The 24,036-nt window shown below is 35.7% G+C and overlaps 1 protein-coding gene across 1 annotated transcript in view; it reads left to right on the top strand.

The window, feature by feature from the left end:
- The first annotated feature begins 524 nt into the window (after positions 1 to 524).
- The window catches only part of Etnk1 (ethanolamine kinase 1), a 63,110-nt gene continuing 39,598 nt past the window's right edge, over positions 525 to 24,036 (top strand). The window contains exons 1-2 of the mRNA XM_026392337.2: positions 525 to 921; positions 17,836 to 18,095. Of these exons, the coding sequence (XP_026248122.1) occupies positions 766 to 921; positions 17,836 to 18,095 (416 nt within the window). The 5' untranslated portion in view covers positions 525 to 765. The remainder of the gene's footprint in view (positions 922 to 17,835; positions 18,096 to 24,036) is intronic.

Below are 24,036 nucleotides of genomic sequence, written 5' to 3'. Positions count from 1 at the left end.
TCTGTCCCTAATATTATGATCTCCATACGCTGCCAATGGGAAATCAGCTGTTAACGCAAACTATGTGATCCCAAGTACACAGCAGCTCCAGGATCAAAACGACCAAATTAATCCAGTCTGCCTAGACTCAGGCCAAGTTCACAGCCTTATCCTGGGGTTATTTCAGGACGTGTCCCTTGCTCCCCCCCGTCCCCACCCCTCAAACCCTCAGCCCTAACACCCCTCAAACCCTCATGACCCTCCTGATCTGGGGAACCAAAGCTTTAAAGCCTTGCAGGGTTTGGCAGGGCTCCGACTCCAGCCGGGGGTCGGGGGCGGGGAGGGGGGAGAAGCCCGGTGTATTCCAGACTAACAGCGCTCTGGGGGCCTCGTGCCATCTCCACGGCTTGAGACCCTGGGGCGGAGCAGCCATCCCATTGTGCCGGAGGTTAGAAACCCAGCTGGCTCCTGACGCAGCGGAGGCTCCGCCCCGGGCGTGACGCCAGCGTCAGGCCAGTCCCGGCAGCCTCCGCGGTCGACCGCGGTGGATCGCAGAGGAATTTTCCCCGTGAGCGGCCCGGGCTCATTTCAGCAGCTGTCCAGACCCCGGTGGGCGATAGTGTCGCCTCCAGCCTTTCTCCTACCGCCCTCCCGTCCGTTCGAGCGCCCCCAGCCCTCCCGCGAGGGCGCCCCGGGACGGAAGGAACCACCAGCCTGTCGGCGCCCGCCGTTCTCGTGGTCGCCGTCGCCGTCGTCGTTGTGGTAGTCTCCGCCGTCGCCTGGGCCATGGCCAATTACATCCACGTCCCACCCGGCTCTCCGGAGGTGCCCAAGCTGAACGTCACGGTTCAAGATCAGGAAGAACAGCGCTGCCGGGAAGGGGCCCTGAGCCTCCTGCAACACCTGCGGCCGCACTGGGACCCTCAGGAGGTGACCCTGCAGGTAACGCCCACACCGCAGCCCTGATTTCTCACATCCCGGATGCGGCCCTGGAGGTTTTCGCACATCCCTAGGACCCTCGGAACATCTCTTTCCCAGGCTTTTGGGAGGTGACCCTGTATTTCTTCCATCACACCTAGGAAGGTCACTCCCCTTTTCTTCATCTTTGCTTATTAAGATTGCCCTGAGAGCAATTTTTCTTTTTCTCGAAGCCGCTACGTAAGTGACGCACCCTTTACACACCGGGAAGATTCCTGTTCATAGTTTGCCCCTCCTCCCACTCCCCTGACCATTCTCTCTGCAAAATGAACCTTTTTCACTCCTTTTGCTTCGGGTACTCGTCTGTCGTTTCAAGCAACCTCCTCCCATAAATAATGCAGTAATTAATCCTCTCTGATCTTTTCCTCCCTTCCCCCGCTATTTACTCCCTTTGATGCTTTATCCTGCATTTATCTTCCCCAGTCTTTAGATTGGCGAGAATTCTCAATTCCAGAGTAATAACCATAGTCATGCATTCGAGATCTGTTTTTTAGTGGCACTGTGTACATTATTTTGTTTGAATTTATATTTCTAAATTTATATTTTTAATGTTGCCTAATATTTGATGTTAGAATGAGCAGTGGTTTGGGAATATTTCCCTTTCTTGAACCACTGTGTTCATAGACAAAAAAACCGAAAGAATTCCCTAAGAATCTAGGAGTTTTCTAATAACATGGGAATTACGATTTCCTACGTGTAACATTTATTTTCAATGATTTGTTTTTAGTATTTACAGTTTGAGTTTTAGGATATTTTACCTGAAAATGAAGCTCCTTTTGTCCTTTTTCCTTGCAAATTAAAATTAATCAATAACTTAAAAGCTGTGATATTTGGGGTTTTTAGATCTGAGCAATAATGTAAGAACATTTATTTGAATTAGCCAAATCATCTGCTTCATTTTGATAACTGCATGCAATAAATTGTTGAATTTGAATATTCAGAGATGTTTATCGATATAATTCTTCGCTAAAGGAGCTAGCTACCTATACAAAGATAAATAAAAATATGATCAGTGACTAGTTCCAAGAATGGTTCCTAACGCTTGGGCTTTCATTAGTTTTAGTTTCAGTTCTTATTGCCTAGGAGAGTTTTGAGCAGATTAAAAGAAACCATATGTTTCAGAAGAAAAGTTAGACAAAGAATTGCGAAATTTTTAAGGGAGTATTTTTTGTCCAAGTATAAATGAATAGTGAATCCAAAATGATTTTTGTACATAAGTAAAAAAACTCACATATTTCCTTTAAGGAAATGTCTTCCATATTAAAACAACTTCTTCTTTTTTTTTTTTTAAATCTTTTGTGGTGCTGGTGATTGAACCTAGGGCCTTATGAATGCTGTGCAGAGAGCGTTTTAGGCAAGTGCTCTACCACATAGCTCTCATATATGCTTGTTATATATTAACTTCTTTTTAGTTTCTTTTAGAAGTTTTTAAAATTTATTAAAATGATATATTTTATGGCAATTGTAAATTAAATATCTTTTATTAAAGGTAGTGCTATTTCTTATAAACTCTAGTACTGGCAAATCATGTTACTTTTTAAATAGTGACTTTAAAATTGAAAGTTTTGAAGGTTGAAATTTCCTTTGGTGTATTTGTCTATACAATAATAATAGCTATGGTGAAGTGCTCTGTGCCAGACTGATATATTTAAAAAAAAATTGTCCAAACCAAAATGATATTAGATAGATACGATTTCTTTTTTTAGGTGAAACTTCGTGAAATAAAGCTAAGGTATAGGTAAACAAAAAAGAGGAAAGGTAATAGTAACATGAAACTGATTTTGATTGTTGGAAAGTAACTAATTACAATTGAATCTTGTTTTTGCTGTGGTAACTTTTAGCTTAGATCTTTTTATTCATAATTTGATCTTCTAATATAATTATTTGTAAGTGATGGTAAACACTATGGCTTGTTTTGTTCTAAGGATGATTATTAGAAATACATTCCTTCCACATGCAAGTAAAGCATTTGGTTAAGAAGCTGGGACGTCCATAAGATGAATTGATCACTGTTCATCTGTTAACTCAGTAGATCTGCTTTCTCACATTGTAGGTCATTGCAACTCCTACTTTAATGATGCTTCAGGATTTCTTTAGTCAATCTCATTGGGAATATTTTCTTTTGAGATTTTATTTTCCTTGAAGTATAAGGTCAAAAATCAGACCTCATATTTCAGAAGAGGAAGCATGTATCACATAAGCAACTGATTATAATGTAATTTTAGGACAGTTGGGTATCAGTAATATAGCCTGTGATTTTTCTGTTTTCTTTTTTCTTCCTGTGATGAAGATCAAATCCAGGACCTTATGCATGCTAAACAAGTGCTTACTACTGAGCTGTACTTCCAGCTCTAGCCCATTTTTTTCCAAAATAATTAAAAAAAAAAATATATATATATATATATGTTTTTTTTTGTGTGTGTGTGTGGTGTGCATTTAAAATGTTTTAAACTACTTTAGAAACTTTCTGTAGAAAGTAATACTTAGTTTGTAAACTAGTTCTGCAGACTGGACTATCCAGAACAATCCTAATAACTAAACTATCAGAAAATCCAGAAAGAAGCAAAAAAAAAAAAAAAAAAAAAAAAAGATTTGAATGCAGTCAAAATGATACAAGGCCTAATCTTTGCTCAAACTATGGGTACATGGAATAATAAATCTCATTTTTGGATAGAATTTCTGTCTTTACAAGAGTAAAGTATAAAAGGTGGATTTTGACTTTTGGATTATAGTATCTGGAATAAGGATCTAAGACAATAATATCAGCCATCATGCTTTGCATTTAATAATACTTTATTGTTTATAGAACACTTTAACATGCTCTTTCTCAACTGCCCTCTGAGGTGGATGTATACAAATATTGTTAATGTGTATTTTAGATAATGAAACTGAACTTGTGGTTTGTAAATGGCAAATCTGGAATAAGAACCCATTTTATGAATGACTGCTCTTTGACCAAGAAAAGGTTATGTTGATATATTATGATTAAGGCAGGGAAGCCAGGTCTGTATAAAATTAATTTCTTAAGGGAAAAAATCGGCTTTTTTTTTTAAGTTCCCTTGAGCATAAATTTGCATTCCTCTTCCCATATGTGTCACTATTTTAGAAAAGGGATTATTTCAACTTTCCTTTCAGATAGTGATTCCTTTTCTTATGTAAAAACTCTTTCCTTTACTTACTTGAGTTTGGATTTTTGACTTTTCTGCATTTCTTTCTTTGGGTAGTCATTGTATAAAGGAAAAAAGAATCAAGACTCTTAGGTCCAACAAAATAATTCTTTTTTTTTGGTACTGGAAATCAAACCCAGGGATGTTCTACTACTGAACTACGTCCCTAATCATTTTTATAATCTTTTTAAAAAAATTTTGAGACAAAGTCTTGCTAAGTTGCCCTAGCTGGGACATATTCCTTGGGACTATAGGAGTGTACCACTACTCTCGACAGTAACAGAATAATTCTTATGAAACTCTTAAAATTATTTTTCCTTGTAAAAATGTTAATAAATTCTTACTGTATGTTGTTTTAGGATCTTTCTGTTTGCCATATTGACCAATGTTATTTTTCTCATTGACTCATCTCTGTAAATTTTTTCATGATCTTGGTACCTATAGGACAAAATGGCAAAGGTTTGCTAGATTAGTAAAACCAGTATTATGTAACATTGTAAAACTAATGTTTATTTCTGCTTAGGATCCCAGTGAGATTGCTTACTATTAAGGTACATTTTATCCATTTAATTTTTTAAAAAATATTTTATTTATTTTTTAGTTTTTGGCGGACACAACATCTTTGTTTGTATGTGGTGCTGAGGATTGAACCTGGGCCGCACGCATGCCAGGCGAGCGCGCTACCACTTGAGCCACATGCCCAGCCCCTCCATTTAATTTTTCAATAGCAAAATTTTAATAGTGGTAAAGAGAATGGAGTTTGAATGTAATGCTAATTTTGAGTCTGGACTCAGTACTTGATTTAACTTTCCTAAGCTTCAGTATCTTTGACTGTAAAATGGACTCAATAACATCCTCTACCTCTGCAGGTGGTTGTGAGGGGGCAATAAATACTCTCAAGAAAATTATTTTTATTGAGTACCTACTCTGTATTAGATGCTTAAATTAAAAATATCTGTTCTTTGAAATTCCCAGTTTGATGGGGAAGGGGAAGACAAATAAGAAAATACAATAAAAGTCCTTTTTACATGAATAGTCAAATGTTTTCATATGCAAAGATTACATAAGAACATTTTTTTAAGTATTTTTTTTAGTTGTAGTTGGACACAATATCTTTATTTTATTTATTTATTTTTATGTGTTGCTGAGGATCGAACCTAGCGCCTTGCACGTGCTAAGCGAGCGCTCTACCATTGAGCCACAACCCCAGCCCATAAGAACATTTTTTTAAAAAATTTTAATATTTATTTTTTAGTTTTCGGCGGACACAACAGCTTTGTTTGTATGTGGTGCTGAGGATCGAACCTGGGCCGCATGCATGCCAGGCGAGCGCGCTACCCCTTGAGCCACATCCCCAGCCCCCATAAGAACATTTTTATTAAGTGTACTGTTCTTTTGGCCATACTTGAGTTTTTGTTTCTGTCCCCCCACCCCTTCAGTGTTGGGGATCAAACCCAGGATCTTGCAGCATGTTGGGCTAGTGCTTTCCCACTGAACTATGCATGTTTTCTAAATCTCCTATTTTTTTAATATAATTAGATTGAAAACTAATCTTTAGAGTGCATTTATCCTTCCCTTTTTTTTTTTAAATCATTCTTGAGGTAGCTACCTAAATATTCTATTAAAAATTCACAACCCATCTTATTTTTTATTTTTTGTGGTACTGGGGATTAAACCTAGGGCCTTGCATATACCAAGGAAACACTCTACCTCTAAGCTACATCTCCAGTCAATCACTTTTATTTTATTTTAATATTGATATTTAATATTACATAGTTCCTTAAGTGAAGAATAAATGACTAGATCTGTACAGTTGCTTTTTTAAGTTGTGTCTCCTTTAGTGTTCTAATTTATTCATTCATTTATTTATTTTTTTAAAGTAATTGGTTACAATATTTTTATTTTATTTATTTTTATGTGGTGCTGAGGATCGAACCCAAGGCCTCGGCAAGTGCTCTCCTGCTACTCTTCTGTTACTAATACAGGGCCTCAGAAGTGCTTGTCAAGGTTCTACATTAAGCTATACTCCTAGCCTAGCATTCTAATTTAATAATTCATTTTCTTTTCTGTTTCCAGAAAGACGAGTTTGTTCCTTACTTTGAGCAGTAGAAGTTTCTGTAAAGTCTTAAGTAAATTAAACTAGTATATTAAATGTGCAAGGAGAGGATATAATATTTTAGGAATCTTTAGTTATATATTTAAGAGGTCATATTTTCTTTTTTTATGGGTACATTATAATGGTACATAATGGTGGGATTTGTTGTTATATATTCATACATGCACACTATATAACAATATAATTTGGCCAGTATCATTCACCATTATTTCCCCTTTCCCCACTGGTCCCTTTCCACTAGTGATCTCCCTTCGTTTTTCAAGATCCCCCACCCCCCTTCTTTTCCTTTTTTGTAGTTTATTTTCAATGTAACTTAATATCAGTGGTTAAATCCAGTTTTTCTATTCCCTATTCCCTGGTTTTGGTGTCTCAGGATAATAAAGTATTAGGGTAGATAGTAACAAATACTATATTTATATAGCTAAGAGAGCTTGTGTTTTCTTTCTTGACACTAGTTAAAAAAAAAAAAAAAGCTTCAGTGCTATTTCTGAAGGCGCAGATACTATACTTCCCAAAATCTTCATCTGTAGCTTGTTTTGCCAGTCTTTGACATTATTGGCCTCCTCTTGTCACCTATAATCTGAATGGGCTAGATCCCTACTCCCCAGTAAAGCCAAAACCTTCTCAGCTGGGAGGATAAATTTCATCAGGGAATCTGGAAGTATAATTCTTGGAATTGGGGAATAAGTGGTTAATTAGAACATGGGTTTTGAGGCCAGGCATGGTGGCCCATACCTGTAATCCCAGTGAGGCTGAGGTAGGAGGATCACAAGTTCAAAGTCAGCCTCAGCAATTTAGCAAGGCTCAACTTAATGAGACCTTGTCTCAAAATAAAAAGGCTGGGGTTGTCACTCAGTGGTTAAACACCCTGGGTTTAATCCCCAGTAGCACTCCCCCACTCCCCCGAAAAAATTGAACATAAGAACATGGATTTTAAAATGATGGTTACCATAGGATGCCATATTAATATAGTAGATTGAGACCACTACAGTTTAAAAAGATGATTTAGAATAAGATAGGATACATCAGAAAGCCTTGCAGATATTAAAGTAAGTATTGTTTGGTTTAACTTGTTTCAGTTTTATATAGAATTATCTTTGTATTACATCAGTTGTTAAATGTATTTCTTCCTGTTGTATTGCTTTAAAAAAAGTTTAGCTTGTGTGTGGTGTTGAGTGCCCATAGCTCCAGCTACTTTGGAGTCTGAGAGGCAGGCAGGAGAATCCCTTGAGTCCAGGAGTAGAAGACTAGCCCAAGTATCTGGGCTATTTAGTTGTGGATGGACACAATAATATTTCAGGGAGAAAAACCTGAGAGGCTATTGTGTTATTGTGTCAGTCCAGACAAGCTGTATTAGGATAGTAGCCTTAGATGGAAATAAAAGACAGATCTGACATTTTAGAAAATAAATGTGGGACTTCTTGCAGGTGAGGAAAGAGGGAAGATTTAAGGAATGGGTTTCTGTGTGTGTTTTGTGAGTAGCAAAGATAGGGCAGTAATAGAAAACTTGACAAGAAAAATATAATCTATGATTTGTTAAGTCTTATATTAGTATTGGGGATTGAAACCAGGGCCTTTCACATAATAGGCAAACTACTACTGAGCTACAACCCCAGGCTGGTTGTTTTTCTTGATTTTGCTTTGTAGGGTATTACTTATTCTTTGATGTACCAGATTGACTATAAATGAAAATTTAATATCACTTTTAAAATTGTGAGGTAAACAAACATTGAGAAATATTCATGAAACATAAGTTGTACCTATGTTACCTCAACCCTGGGAAAGAAAATGTTTCTAGTATTCTCAGAGTATCTCCCTCCTTGGTCTTAATCTCTTCCTCCCTCTAGTGGTAACCACAAAATTGGTTTTCTTTCTTTAAACAAGATAGAATGTTTTGTAGTAGTAATTTTTCACAAATAAATTCTCTGAGAAAATAATATGCCAAAATGTGTTAAGGTCCTTTTATAAGAGACTATGCAAAAACAAAATCATTTTGTTTTAATGAAAAGATATATTGCAGGGCCTGGGGTTGTGGCTCAGTGGTTGAGTTGCTTGCCCACCCTGTGTGAAGCATGGAGTTTGATCCTCAGCACCACATAAAAATAAAATTAAGTTATTGTGTCCATCCACAACTAAAAAATATTTAAAATATATATATATATATATATATATATATAACAGGATTAAAACTTTGAATAGAAGGAAAAAACTGCTTCCTATTGTCTATTTTCTATTCTGTTCTCAAATGTTGTTATGTTCTGTTCTTTTCTGAAACATTTTGCATATTTGTAATTATATGTACAATTTTGTATTCATTTTTTTCACTGGCCTTTCATAAACATTTTCCCATGTTTGTATGGTGTTGATTCTAATTTTTGGTAGCTGCAGATGTATTCAGTCATGTTAAACATCACATGACTTAGTTCTTAAAATGACATTTCGGTCTGGGGATGTAATTCAGTGGTAGAATACTTGTCTAACATGCCTAAATCGTTGGGTTCATTCCCCAGCACCACTAGGAAAAACAGTAACACTGGGTTTTTAACTTCTAGCCTGTAAAGAAGTAGAAATACATGTATTTTATCTAAGCATATTAATTTTTGTTAAAAAGACAAACACGTGCCCTTAATAATTCAAGGCTATAAAATAAAAAGTAAAAATTCCAAATCCTTCTGCTGATCCATAATGGGGGGAGGCATGGAAAAATGGAGGAATTTTGATTGGGCAAAGGGGAGGCGGGGAAGGGGGCATAGGGGCAGGAAAGATGGTGGAATGAGATGGACATCATTACCCTAGGTACACGTGTGAATGCACATATGATGCGACGCTACGTCGTGCACAAACAGAATTGAAAAGTTGTGTTGCAGTTGTGTACAATGACTCAAAATGCATTCTGCTGTCATATATACCTAATTAGAAGAAATAAATTAATTTAAAAATTCTAAATCCTTCTGGGCTGGGGATGTGGCTCAAGCGGTAGCGCGCTCGCCTGGCGTGCGTGCGGCCCGGGTTCGATTCTCAGCACCACATACCAACAAAGATGTTGTGTCCGCCGAGAACTAAAAAATAAATATTAAAAATTCTCTACTCTCTCCTCTAGATTACTAATTTTTTGCCTTTGTGTGTATGTTGCAGGGTAAGTACTAGGGACTGAATCCAAGGCCATACTCATACTAGGCATGTACCATACTACTGAGCTGCCCTCCCAGCATCTGATAATTTTATCTTTTAAATTTCTGATATATTATTTATAAGTGCTCACAAGTTTTGATATGTGTTGAGAAAGCCTAAAGTCTCTTGTGCAGGCTTTATAGTCTCTTAAAACATAAGAATGGAACATGAGGGCTGTAGCTTAGTGGTAGAGTGCTTGCCTTGCATACGTGAGGCCCTGGGTTCGATCCCAGGTACTTTTCTTTCTTTTTTTTTTTTTTTTTTTTTTTAGTTGTAGATGGACACAATATCTTTAATAAAGATATTGTGTCCATCTACAACTAAAAAAAAAAAAAGAAAGAAAAAGAATGAATGAGATGGTACACTTATAATCCCAGTGACTTGGAGGTTTAGGCAGGAGGATCACAAGGTCAAGTCCAACTTCCACAACTTAACAAGACCCTGTCTCAAAAGTGAAAAATAAAAGGATTGAGAATATAGCTCAGTTGTAGAGTGCTGCTGGGTTCAGTCCTTAGTTATCCCCCTCCCCAATATAAAAGAATGTACCATGATCCTGAAACACTTCCTTACCAAGAGAGAGTGTCCTCACAGCTTGTTCTGAACTTGTCACATTATGTGGCAATATCTTTCCCTGCTTCAGACTCAGTGTGTACTCCTTTGTTCTGCTTAAGATGTATGTCACATGTCACCTGGCCAACTTCACTACTGTGTCTGACCTCTGTGGGAGATGATGAGGTCCTTTTGCTCAAGCATAAGAGGGGGGTGTACAGATCAGATGTCTGCATATGGTTCTGTGAGGAATCTGTTAGTTATGGGGGACTGATAGCTGCTATTGAAGCTGGTCTTGCTCTGTCTCTTCTTTTTGTGAGTAAAGCAGTGCTCATTGTTTTTTTTCCTTGGTGACTCAGATACCAAGATATAGTGGACTGACATACTTATTCTGCTCCTGACTGATAATGGACAACAGATGCCACTTGCTTGATAATATGTGTTCATTATCATTCAATTAAAAATGTTTTCTAATTCCCATTGTGATTTTTCTTGTATCACAGTTTACTTAGAGGTGCATTCAAATCATTTCCAATGAATTTGTGATTTTTAAAAGTTTTAAAAAATTTTTAAAAAGTTATAAAATCAAAATTTATCATCTTCACCTTTTTTATTTTGTGTGTTGTTGCTGTCTAGCCACATCCACTGTTGTTGTCTAGCTCATACCCACTATTTATGAAAATACCAATTTTTAAATTGAGACTTATTCAGTATTCAAGCCTGTAGTTCATTTTAGTAACATTTTATGCAGCCTTCAAAAGAATGTATATTCTGTTGTTGGATATGGCTGTTTTTTTTTTTTTTTTCTTTTTGAAAATGAGGTCTTAAGCAGTATGCTCAAGTTTCCAGCAATTATTGGGGGTTTGTTTAGTTCTATCAGTTTTTGCTAGATCTATTTTGAAGCTGTATTGATATGTCCCTTTTTATGTCATTTTGTTAAGATCTGTTCTGTATGATGTGGGATAGCTGTATCAGTTTTCATTTCTAATGTCTTTTGTAAAGCATCATTTACTAGTATTTTAATTGAGTTATTGAGTTCTGCATTTAATTACTTACATAATTTTTTTTTCTTTTTACTGTTTTTTTTTCCTATTTATCCCATCTGTTTTATGTTTCTATTTGTGTCCTTCCTTTTTCCTTCTTTTGATGTTTTCCAAATCTCGGAGGAATTCACATTGTAATATGATATGGTAAATATAGTTAAGCAATTATAGTACAATTTAGGAAATGCAATGAGTCGGGTACTAGCAAGCACTGAGAATTATTTATGCCTTATACAAACTTAGGGCCTGCCTCCTAGAAGAGGTAAGTACTGTGTTAAAATTTTCAAGGAAGTTAATAATGAGTTAATCAGGTCAAGCAAAGGAAGGAAAAGTTTGTCAGATTGCTAGATAGGGTTAGAGATAGCAAGGAACTTGCTACCCTGAGGAGTTTGGAATTTATCTCTTAAGCAGTGTGGAGCCACTTCAAGGTTTCCAACAATTATGTTCCTAATTGTACTTTAGATATATTGTGGTGGCAGTGTAGAGAATGAATTTTGTTTCCCTCCTTGGGGAGAGATGGGTAAACTGGAAATGAGACTTATATAGTACTATAAATAGGATATTTACAAGATCCTAATTAGGGTGGGAGTGGGGGTAGAAAAAGAGAAGAGGGGGACTGGGATTTTGGCTCAGCGGTAGAGCACTTGCCTAGCACGGGCAGGACCCTGGTTCGATCCTCAGCACCACATAAAATTAAAGTCATTATGTTGTGTCCATCTACACCTAATAAGTAAATAAACATATATTAAAAAAAAAAAGAAAAAGAGAAGAGGATTCAAGAAGTACATAGGGAGGAAACTTTTTAGGTATGTGGATGAAGAGAGAAGATTGAAGGAAGATTGCCTGATTTTTGTCTCTGTGGATGAAGGAATGAATTGACTGGTGCAGTGGCATTTGCTTGTAATCCCAGGAGGAAGGAGGAGCACAAGTTCAAGGCTAGCTGTAGCAATTTAAGGAGACCTTGTTTCAAAATGAAAAATAAAAAGATCTGGGAATGTAATTCAGTGGGCTACTCCTGATCCCAGTACCAGGAAAAAAAAAAAAAAAAAGGGATTGGTATCTGATATTTAGAAATTTTATTATGGCATGCTTATGTAGTTTTCTTCATGTTTTTTGGGCTACAGTCTTGTCAAGCTTCTTTCTTAGATCTTTGAGATTAGAATTTTTCATCAAATTTTTGGGAAAAATTTTGACCCTCATATTCTTTTTTTTTTTTTTCCTTTGCAGATTATCTATCTTGGAAGTTTTCTGTCAGCTGAAGCTTTATCCCCCACCCCGACCCCAACATAGGGCTTTGTACATATGGCCTTGTGTATGGTAGGCAGGCTCTCTACCACTGGTCTAAATCCCCAATCCTCAACTTTTTTAGGCTCTTCTTTGAATAAAATCACATGTCAAAGTCCAATATGTAAAATAGATGAGAACAGATGTGGTGATAGTGTAGTGCATGTCTACATGCCTTTGTGTATGCTGGGGAGATATCAAAGCTTTGCCCATTTGTATTCCTATTCCATTCATTCAGGGTTTTATATCCCAGCTAAAAAAACACTACTAAAGGGAGTACAAAATAGGATATGTAAAAGAAAGCAAATAAGAAAACAAGGCAATTATTAAAGAGGAAATAAACCATCCAGGAAATGAAATATATAGTACACTTCTTGTTGGGGTTTTTGGATGGTTGTATATGTAGTAGTGTTATTAAAGATGGATAAAGCAAAAAGTGGAATATACTTATTCCTCTTATACCTGTGGGTAAATGAGGATAGGGATGTGTGTGTGTGTGTGTGTGAGTGTGTATGTGTAGTTGGTACAAGAAAGATGTCTTATAAGAATCCCTTAAATAATGTATAGACTTTGATATAAAAAAGCAATTTAAGAACGATATCTAAAAATAGGAGTTAAATACTATGGGAGTTGAAAATAGTTTGAATTAGTTCCACTGTTGATTACTATCAAACTTTCAGTGCTAGTTAACTTTTTAAAACCATGTGCCACATACCAAAACAAAAAAACAGATGGTAGCTTTGAAAGCAGAAGCATTGAATATAAAATCTCTTTCAAGAAACTTGGCTGGGAAGGGAAGGAGAAAGAAATTAGTGTGTAAAAGTAAGTGGGATGTATTGCCAAATCTATTTTTCAGTTTCTTACCACTTGGATCTTTTAACTTTTTTTCTCTTGCTTTTTTAATCTATCTTCATGTTTTATTTATTTGTTTAGGAATCTATACTTATGCTTATGAACTTATTGCTATATTACGTAATTCTCCAATGGAAATTTTAAGGAATTTCTCACTGCTTTGATTAGTTATATCATAAAAGTTAAAAATATAATTTCCTAATATGCTCAGAGAGAATGAATTGAATATTCATATACTCATTATCCAAAATCCACATTTGATTCATTTGTTTTTTTAACCCATTTGAAGTATTTTATTTTTATTTTTATTTTGGTACCAAGGATTGAACTCAGGGACACTGAGCCATATCCACAGCCTTATTTTATATTTTATTTATAGACAGGGTCTCACTGAGTTGTTTAGCACCTCACTGTTGCTGAGGCTGGCTTTGAACTCCCCATCCTCCTGTCTCAGCCTCCTGAGCCGCTGGAATTCAGGTGTGCACCACCTCACCTGCCCATTTGAAGTATTTTAAAGCAAAGCTCAGATCCCAAGTAACTGCCTTCCTGTATTCTAATATTCATTTGTAAAAAATAAAAACAAAGGGCTGGGGATGTACCATAGTAGTAGTAGGGTGCCTGTGTAGCATGTGGGGGGCCCAGAGTTCCATCTCTAGTACCACCAAAAACAAACACAAAACAAACAAAAAACTCAGATTTAATTTTCAATTTTTAGATTTTTAAATTTTAATTTGTTATATATGTATGACAGCAGAATGCATTGCAATTCATATTACATATATAGAGCATAATTTTTATATCTCTGGTTGTATGCAAAGTAGAATCACACCATTTGTGTCTTCATACATGTACTGAGGGTAATGATGTCCATCTCATTCCACTGTCTTACCTACCCCCTTGCCTCCTCCATTCTCCTCTCCCCCCCTTTTCCCCTTTGCCCTATCTAGAATTCAACTAATCTCCCCCCCCACACCCCCATTGTGAATCAGCATCCTTAAATCAGAGAAAACATTTGGCATTTGTTTTTTTGGGATTGGCTAAATTGACTTAGCATTATATAATCCAATTCATTTACTTGCAAATGCCATGATTTTATTTTCTTTTAATGCTGAATAATATTCCATTCTGTATGTATACCACATTTTCTTTATCCATTCCTTCTTCTGAAGGGCGTCTAGGTTGGTTTCACAATTTAGCTATTGTAAATTTTATTGCTATAAACATTGATGTATAAATTGAATTGTATTGCTATAAACATTGATGTTGTTGCATCACTGTAAGTCTTGTTCAATTTCTTTCTTTTGTGTTCTGTAGTTTTCCTTGTAGAGGTCTTTCATCCTCTTTTGTTAAATTGATTCCCAAGTGTTTTATTTTATTTTTTTGAGGCTGTTGTGAATGCGGTGGCTTTCCTAATTTCTCTTTGAGAGGATTCATCAATGATGTATAAAAATGTGTTTGATTTATGGATATTGATTTTACATCCTGCTACTTTGCTGAATTCATTTATTAAATCGAAGTTTTCTGGTGGAAATTTTTTGGATCCTGTAAGTATAGAATCATGTCCTGGGCAAATAATGATAGTTTGAGTTTTTGTTTTTCTGTTCATATTCATATCCCTTTAATTTCTTTTGTCTAATTGCTCTGGCCAGAGTTTCAAGAATCATATTAAATAGAATTGGTGAAAGAGGACATCCCTGTCTTGTTCCAGTTTTTAGAGGGAATGCTTCCATTTTTTTTTTTTTCCATTTATAATGATACTGGCTTTGGGTTTACATATAGCTTTTACAGTGTTGAGGTATGTTGCTACTATCCCTAGTTTTTCTAGTGTTTTGAACATGAAAGGGTGCTTATTTTGTCAAATCTTTTTTCTGCATCTGTTGAAATAAGAGTAAAAACAGATGGCTTGGGATGTAGCTCAGTAGTAGGGTACCTGCCTAGCATTTGGGAGGCCCAGAGTTTAAAAAAAAAAAAAAAAAAAGAAAAAGAAACAAACAACAACAACAACAACAAAACTTAGGTGTTTTCTTACAAAATCACAGTGCTATTGTGTCACACTGAAAAAAATTAGCAATAATTTCTAGGCATCCTTTAGTAGGCAGTCCATAATCAAATCTCCCCAGTTACCTCAAAAATATTTTGGCACTTACTTGTTTGAATCAGAAAACAAACTAAGTCTATACATTTCTTTGGTTGTTAATGTTTCTTAAGCTTCTTTATGTTTCTAGCTTATGCCTTTAACTATTGGTGATTCATTTGCATAGCCAGATCTACATTCTGGATTTGTATGTTTTTTGTTGTGATTCTTTGTGGTGTTTCCTTAATCTGTATATTTGCCCCAAATCCCCAAAGATCTAGAAGCTTGATTCAATTCCAGGTCATGGATGTACAGTGTATTTCGTATTTGTATCATGTGAAGCAGTGTGACATGTTTGTTTAGTGAGTTCAGGAGGTGACGTTTCCTATCATAAAGTTCCCTATCAGTCTTTTGTCTAAAGACAATTAAAGATTAAAGATTGTTGCCTGAACAGTTGTTTCATTGGAAACAAAATGTTTTCATTGTAAAATATTGATTTTTCTGCTTCTGTTATTTCTTCCACATTTGTCGGTTGGTATTCTTTGTTAGAGAACTCTTCTTATAAATTAGGGCTACATGGATATTATGAAGTATAGTTCATAGAAAATGCAGGATACTTTTTTATTTTAAAAAAGTTAGAGGAGTACTGGAGATTGAACCCAGGACCTCGCATATTCTAGGGCAAGCACTCTTCTACTGAGCTACATCCCAGCCCATTTCAACATTTTAAAAAAAATTTTTAAGACAGGGTCTCACTAAGTTGTTGAGGCTGGCCTCGGATCTGGGATCCTCCTGCAACAGCAGGCTGAGTAGGCTGGGTTAAAGGTATGCCATCAGGCCTGGTGAGGATAAATTCTTAATTGATTTTAATTGCCAGTTTTCATAGTAAGTGATACCTGTATTAATATTAAGCAAAAAAAAAATAACAAATTTAAAGGTACTCTCGTTTTTTGGAGTCTGTAAAAAGTTAAGTTTAAATTCTGTTTTTAACAAATGTACATGTTATTTAAAAAAATATGTGATAAGATAAAACAGAGAACAAATTTAGAATACATTATTTACCTGGTATTTAAATGTTGTTAATATTTTAACTAAGGCTAGGCACAGTGGGTGTACCTGTAGTTCCCACCTACTCAGAGGCTGAGGAGGGAGTATTATCTGAGCCCTGTAGTTTCAGACCCATCTGGGCAACATAGTGAGACCCCATTTAAAAAATTTTTTAAACTAAGGATTAGAGGTGATTAGGAGCAAAATTCACTGACTAGTAATATGAATTTTAGGGATTAAAGTTTAAAAATATAACTAGCCTTACAAAACCAAATATATATAAGATAGCACTAATTTGAGAGGACAATGTTGAATGGCATTTTGAGAATAAAGGCTTTTTACTTCTTTAGGTATGAAAAGAATTTTCTCAGAAGCAATAATAATTAATATTTATTGATTATGTTGATATAAGCTCCCCCCACCTTTTTTGTGGTGCTAGGTAATCGATTAAACCCAGGGCCTGGTGCATGGATTTAAACTTTCTTTAGAGAAATATTTTGGAAATAATTGTTTTCAAATATTGTTGTAATATTGAGTTTGTCTTAATATTATCACTGCTTTATGATTTCATCATGAATTTCTTTACAATCGTGTTAAAAATCTTAGTATGTAGTTAGCTATGTTTAAGAGCTTTCTTTGTGTGGAGCACTGTTCTAAGTGCTTTCATGTATATTAACTCATTAATCTTTGAATCAGTGCTACAAAGTAGAGTCTAATATACAGATTTTACATATGAGGAGATGGCATACATAGAGGTCAAGTGGCTTGTCTGAGGTTACTCAGTTTGTATGTAGCAGAGCTGGCATTCAGTCTCAAATGGTCTGGATCTGCAACTCATCCTCTGAACTATTACTGCCTGAAACATTTGATGAACATGTAATTTTTATAAGGTAGATGAAGACATTAATGTTGATAACTGTGGCTTCTAGTGTTTATTAAGGACCTACTATTTGCTGTGAAGATATAGAAAACTTGGAAATTTCTTGTATTTGAGGATCTAGACTGTCATTTATGATAAGCATTTCAAAATGTTAAATAGTTCTCAGTCTTTATAACAATAGTTAAAATATTTTTTCTATATGATGCATGAAGAAGTTACAGAATAGCATGTGTGAATTGATATGGCATTGTAATAAAAACAACATGCTTTTCAATACAGTTTGGTTGATTGAAGTGGGGTCTTGCTATGTTGCCCAGGCTAGCTTTGAATCCTTGGGCTCAAGTGATCCTCCTGCTTGAGCCTCCTGAATAGCTGGGACTATAGGTGTGTACCATTGTACTCAATTTTTTTTTTTTTTTTTGAGTCAGGGTATCAAAAAATCTGCCAAATACATTGTCAGACCCAAAGATTCTTTTATATCAAGAAGTAGGTGTTTTTCTTTTTCCCTCCTGGGTGCTGGATATTGAACCCAGCATCTTACACTTGCAAAGTACCTGCTCTACCACTGAGCTATGCCTCCAACCCCTAGTGTTTTGTTTTTCTTTTTATTTACTCGTTATATTCAGGTTCTCTTGCATTGCATTTTATAAAACATGTAATTGTTTTTCCCCCCCATGTTTTTCTTTTTCTGACAGCTCTTCACAGATGGAATCACAAATAAACTTATTGGCTGTTACGTGGGTAATACCATGGAAGACGTAGTCCTGGTGAGAATTTATGGCAATAAAACTGAGTTGTTAGTTGATCGAGATGAAGAAGTGAAGAGTTTTCGAGTGTTGCAGGCCCATGGCTGTGCACCACAACTCTATTGTACCTTCAACAATGGACTATGCTATGAATTTATACAGGGAGAAGCATTGGATCCAAAGCATGTCTGCAATCCAGCCATTTTCAGGTACATATCTTTTTCTAAATTTTTCCTTTGAAAAGGAATGTTAAATGCACTTAAGAAAATATTTTTTAAAACTACTTTTCTTTCTTTGAGCTATTATTTGGTTTACTTGGAAACTTTCTTTAGAGCTATTTTTGTTTGTTTCTTTTCTTAAGAATTCTCATTTTTGACTACACAAAAGGGCTACAAGAGATTTTTGATTAATTGATGTAGGGTCAGGGCTTTCCCTTAGTTTTTTAAAGAAATGTTTGAAATTGAAGGGTTGCAAATTTCTTATTTTAAGCTACTTATTACTTAATTGCTCATGTTTTCATAGTTCTTAATAAATGTCTATTAATTGTTATCCCCTTTTTGCTATTAAGTTGTTCATTATTGAACTCAGTATCTTAGATTTGCTAAAAGAAAATGTATGTATTTGAGATATATATATATATATATATATATATATATATATGATGGTTTTTCTAATATATTTGATGATTTTTCTAAAATCATCTTTAAAAATTCACTTGATGCTCTTAAACTCTAGAAAATGGGTTTGATTTTAAAGTAGCAGATTCATAGTTCTCATTTTTTTCTTAGCAATTTTTTATAACTCTGAAAAGTTACTGAGTAATACAACAGCTTTTATTTTAATGTTTTATTTATATTTATCAGTATTTACAATATTCAAACTTAAAATTTTTAGAACACAAGAATATCTGGTGGACATCGTGTTAAACATCAGTATAATGACATTATCATATGTCAGGTAGCTTCCCAAACAATACTGTATACTTTGAAAGAATGAGAGTGAGGATGGTAAATGTCTTATGAAAGAAAGTTATTAACATCCTGAAAGATATTGGGTATCAGGGGCATGCATGCTTTAAGAAGTGCTGAATTAACACACTGATAAAAATTGAACAGATCAGTATCATTTGTTTATTGGGTAACCCATATCAGCTAATAAAATAATTTGTCATAGAAAGTTATTCAAATCCTAGGTATTAGCCATCAGGTATATTCTCTTTTAGATGTGTTGAAGGATTCTGATTAATAAATTTGTACTTGTTCTTATTTTCCTTTTATTTTGAGAATGGGGTCTCCCTAAGTTGCCCAGGTTGGCTTCATACTTGAGATTCTCCTCCCTTAGTCTCCTGGGTAGCTGGGATTACAGGTGTGTGCCATCACACCAGGCTGTGATTACTTGTTTTTTTTTTTTTTTTTTTTTTTGAGATGGGGTCTAGCTATGTTGCATAGGCTTGTTTCAAATTCCTGCTTGAACTCAAGGGCTCCTCTTACTTCAACCTCTGGAATGATAGGACTAGCAGATGCACATCCCCATGTCTGACTGACTTATCTTTTTGTGTCAAATTTTTTGGGTCTTGAGGCTTACATAAGTTTATTATTTATAAATCTTTAGTCTTGTTCACTATGGTTGAGAAATACCTGTATAACAGTGTTAAAAGTCTAAAGATACATTGGACCAATGAAAAGCTGGGATTAGATTCAGAAACAAAAATACTCATTGTGTAAGGTAGCTAGATAAGAGCCACATGAGCTTCCTTTGCATTTAAGCAGAGACACAAATGTTTTCAGGGTCATTGTCCATACCCCTACTCCTTAATCCCATATTCACTGAAAAATAAGTCCCTGCTTGCCCACAGCCCAGAAGCTGCATGCCCACAAGTTTCAGTTCCCATATGGATTTTTATCATGAGAGATGGCAGCAAAGGCATCAATAGCAAAAGGTTCTTGGTATTCTTGGTAGTCTTGGCATTCTGTTTTGGTATATGCAAGATACTGACAACATTAATATCCAGCAGTGCCTTGGATATAAAGCCACCAGAACTATAGGAAGGCCATAGAATACTATTTCAGTTCCCCATGGTACTCCCTCCCTCCTTTGGTTCTTCCTCAGAGCTCTTATAAGGAAGCTATATAATAGTTCTTTGACTATTACATGGTCTCTCAGGACTCCTACAGAGGTTATTCACATTAAAAAAGGTATGGGCAGCATCCACATGGCAATAGGAACTAGATATACACAAGAGAAGGCTCAGAGGAGGAGATGGAAACCAAGTCAAATGGAGAATAGTACTGAACTTGAGCAATATGGAACTTATCAAAAAGGTCTGCTACCTTGCAGAAAAGGAAGATGCATAGAGAAAAAGTGACCGCTGCTAAACATGAGATGCCTGGACAACTACATGAACCTTGACCAATGCCTATATGACACCCATCAGTCAGTGGACACCCAGCAAGCACTTTAAATGGTTGTATAGGAACAGCATTGCTGAAACTCAGGCTGTGAAGACTGTGGTACACCTGCATTTGACACACACTGTGACAAAAAACACACCAATTAATGTCCAGTTGTTTCCCTGAAGTTTTGACCATGGCACTAGAATCTCTGAGAATACTATCTGAACAGGACTACTTTTTTTTTTTTTTTTTTGATATTCTCTATTTCAGGGGCCTGTCAAGGGGGTGGAGTGATATGTCAGCTGGAAGTTGGCAGACAACTGTTACCAATACTAGAAATTTTCTCTTTAACATAAAATTATAATTTTGTATGTATATTACTTTTTTTTTTGTACCAGATATTGAACCAAGGGGTCCTTAACCACTGAACTACATCTCCAGCCCTTTTTATTTTGAGACAGGGTCTTGCTAAGTTACCTAGGGACTTGCTAAGTTGCTGAGGCTGGCTTTGAACTTATGATCCTCCTGCCTCACCCTTGTAAGCTGCTGGGATTACACACTATATTGATTTTTGATGTTGTCAATTTTCTTGCTTACAGACAGTGGAAAAAAAAGTGTTCAAAAGATTAAAAAAAAAAAGTTGCTTAAGTCCAATACCATTTTACTGGTAGTCTTAACTGCCTTTGTAAGCCTCACACTTTTTTTTTTTTTTATACATTGGTACTCCTGAATTGTCTTTAATATATCAAATTTAAACTTTCAGTTTAAACTGGTGGATACCATCTGCCAGTGAGATCAGATTTAGAATTTTACTCCTTTTACTCCTCAGTCTCATGGTGGAAACTGGATATGTGGAACAGATTTTTTTCCCCTTTCATTGATGATAGTGGAAATTTGTGGAATGAGATAAAATGTTGAAATTCGACATTAGGTTGCTTACCTCTTTAATTAAGTGTACATTTTAGCCTGTGTGGTGACGCATGCCTGTAATCCCAGCAGTTTGGGAGGCTGAGGTGGAAGGATTGCAAGTTCAAAGCTAATCTCAGCAACAGTGAGGTACTCAGCAACTCAATGAGACCCTGTCTCTAAATAAAAAATACAAAATAGAGCTGGGGATTTGGTTCAGTGGTTGGGTGCCCCTGAGTTCAACCCCTGGTATGCCCCTCCCCACCAAAAAAAAAAAAAAATATATGTTATAGAGCCAGATTGCCTCAGCTTTATGAGCTGAATGAATTTGGGCACAGTATTAAGCTTTGTGTGCCTTAATTTCCTTGTCTAAAAAATTGGAATAATAATGCTGTTGTAAGGATTGAATTTATTAGTACAGAAGTGTAGGTTGGGTGTCCTTTATCCAGAATATCTGGGACCAGAAGTATTTCTCCAAATTTTGAAACATTTGCGTATATATAAAGAGACACCTTGGGGATGGAACTTAAATGAATTTTGTGTTATATCATATTTAGACTTATGTTTCATATACAGCTTATACATTTACCCTGTAGGTAATTTTATATATTATTTTTAGAATGTCCTTGACTTGACAGACTGACCCCCATCATGTTAGATCATGGTAGAATTTAGAATTTTCTACTTGTGGCGTCATGTTGGTCTTCAGTGTCAAATTTGGAATGGTGATTTGCATTTTGGAAATTCTGATGAGGGGTACTCCACTTGTCTGTTTAAAAAGTTTAAAATATCATTTGGTATATGTTAAGTACTAGGTGTTAACTTTTGTAATATTCCCCCATGTCTTCTCAAATTTTTCTAAACTTCTGCAGATCTTCTAACAATTTAGATAGTAACTTAAAAATTATTAATATTACTTAGGCAAATTATCATGGCTAGGCCTTGTTCTTTGGATTTATTATGCTTTTGGAAGCACTGTAGTTATTTATTTTTAGTACTGGGGATTTCACTCATAGACATTTTACCTTTGAGCTACATCCCCAGCCCTTTCTACTTTTCATTTTGGAACCTGGTCTTGCTAAGTTTCCCAGACTGACCTTGGACTTTCAATTCTGCCTCAGCCTCCTGAGTAGCTGGGATTACAGATATGTGCCACCACACCAATTTCAATTTAAAGTTGAAATTTAGCCAGATGCAGTGGCATGCTCTGTAGTTCTAGCTACTCAGGAGACTGAGGCAGAAGGATTGCTTGAGTCTAGAAGTTTGAGGTCAGCCTGGACAACATTAGCAAGACTTGCTTTCTTTCTCAGTGCTGGGGATTGAATTCAGGGCCTCATACATGCCAAGCTAGTGCTCTGCCACTTAACCACATACCCTCTAGACCTTATTTCTGAAATAACTAATTCATTCATAGCCATTTTTTTCCTTTTTGGTATTATTTACTTTCACATATAAAGTTCTGAAGTGCTAAAAGCAGCATACACATGTGGCAAAGCAAGTATTTATTGCTACTAACTCCCTCTCCCTTGTTTAAGACAGACAATACTAACTAGTATTGGAACTGTTTCCTCTTTAGCCAGGATTAGACCTCAGAATCCTTCCCAACTGTGTTAGCCAGGTTTCCATTGCTGTGCCAAAATATCTGAAAAAAATCAAAAGTAGCAAAGATTTCTTGTGGCTTATAGTTTTGGAGGTTTCAGTATGTGGTCAATTGGCTTCTTGGTTTTTTTAGCCTGTGGGCAGAACGCCATGGCAAGGGAGCATGTGATGGAGCAAAGAGAAGCAAACTAAACATGTGTAGACTTTTATTTTTTTTGTCATTTCCTGATGACTCAGAAGCAGAGAGAGAAAGGAAGGGAGCTAGGGTCCCCAAAGTCCCCTTCAGGCATCTCCCCAATGACCCAACTTCCTTCTGTTAGGCCCCACCTCCTAAAGTTTCCACCACCTCCAACAGCTCCATCAACTGGGGCCAAGCTTCAGCATGTGACTTTGTGAGGAACATCTAAACCATAACACAAACTAAGCAATTTTACTACTACTTGCTCTCCTTGAGAAATTTGTTTTGCCTTTTTAGTAGGAGAAAGACCACACAAAATTTACTATGTGCCTAAGTCATGGGAATATTAGAGTCCTATTTTGTCTATTCTTTTTTCTTTATTTTAACTTTAATGAAGAGATTGTTTGATATTAAAAATTTAAGATTTATTTTTTACTAATACTACATATGTTGGTAATGACTATATTATTATTAGTCTGTTAATTGTTGTCAGAATTTATTCAGTAAAGATTGGAGAAATGGGGGACTGGGGATATAGCTCAGTTGGTAGAGTGCTTGCTCAGCATGCACAAGGCCCTGGATTCAATCCCCAGCACCACCAAAAAGAAATATCGGAGAAATGACTTAAAATATGAAGATGAGTAATATTTCTGTAATATAACATGAGCTGTGCATTGTTAATAATCACTTTACGTATATTAATAAACAAAGCAAAACAACTCTAGGAGATAGGTAATATAATCACATTTAAGTAGATGAGAAAACTAAGCTGCAAAGATTTTAAGTAATTTGCCTATGATCATATGGGTAGTAAAAGTACATTCTTAAAGAAAACCAATGAGTAATTGAAGCTTTAGTTACTGAGAAAAGTTACTGAGCAAATATAAAGAGAAATATTTGGGCTTCATATATATATATTTTTATTTTTTAATAAGTGATATAACATCACTTATTAAAAATAAAAAAATTTGCAGATTTAAAGTGAATAACCAAGAAGTAAATGCAGACTTTTCCATTGATTTCCTACCTTTTTGTATAATTAAGTAGTAATTATTAAGACTATTGTAGAGTTTT

Source organism: Urocitellus parryii, chromosome 5 (assembly GCF_045843805.1).
Source record: "Urocitellus parryii isolate mUroPar1 chromosome 5, mUroPar1.hap1, whole genome shotgun sequence".
Lineage (NCBI taxonomy): Eukaryota > Metazoa > Chordata > Mammalia > Rodentia > Sciuridae > Urocitellus > Urocitellus parryii.
This window is presented reverse-complemented; position numbering and strand designations above follow the sequence as displayed.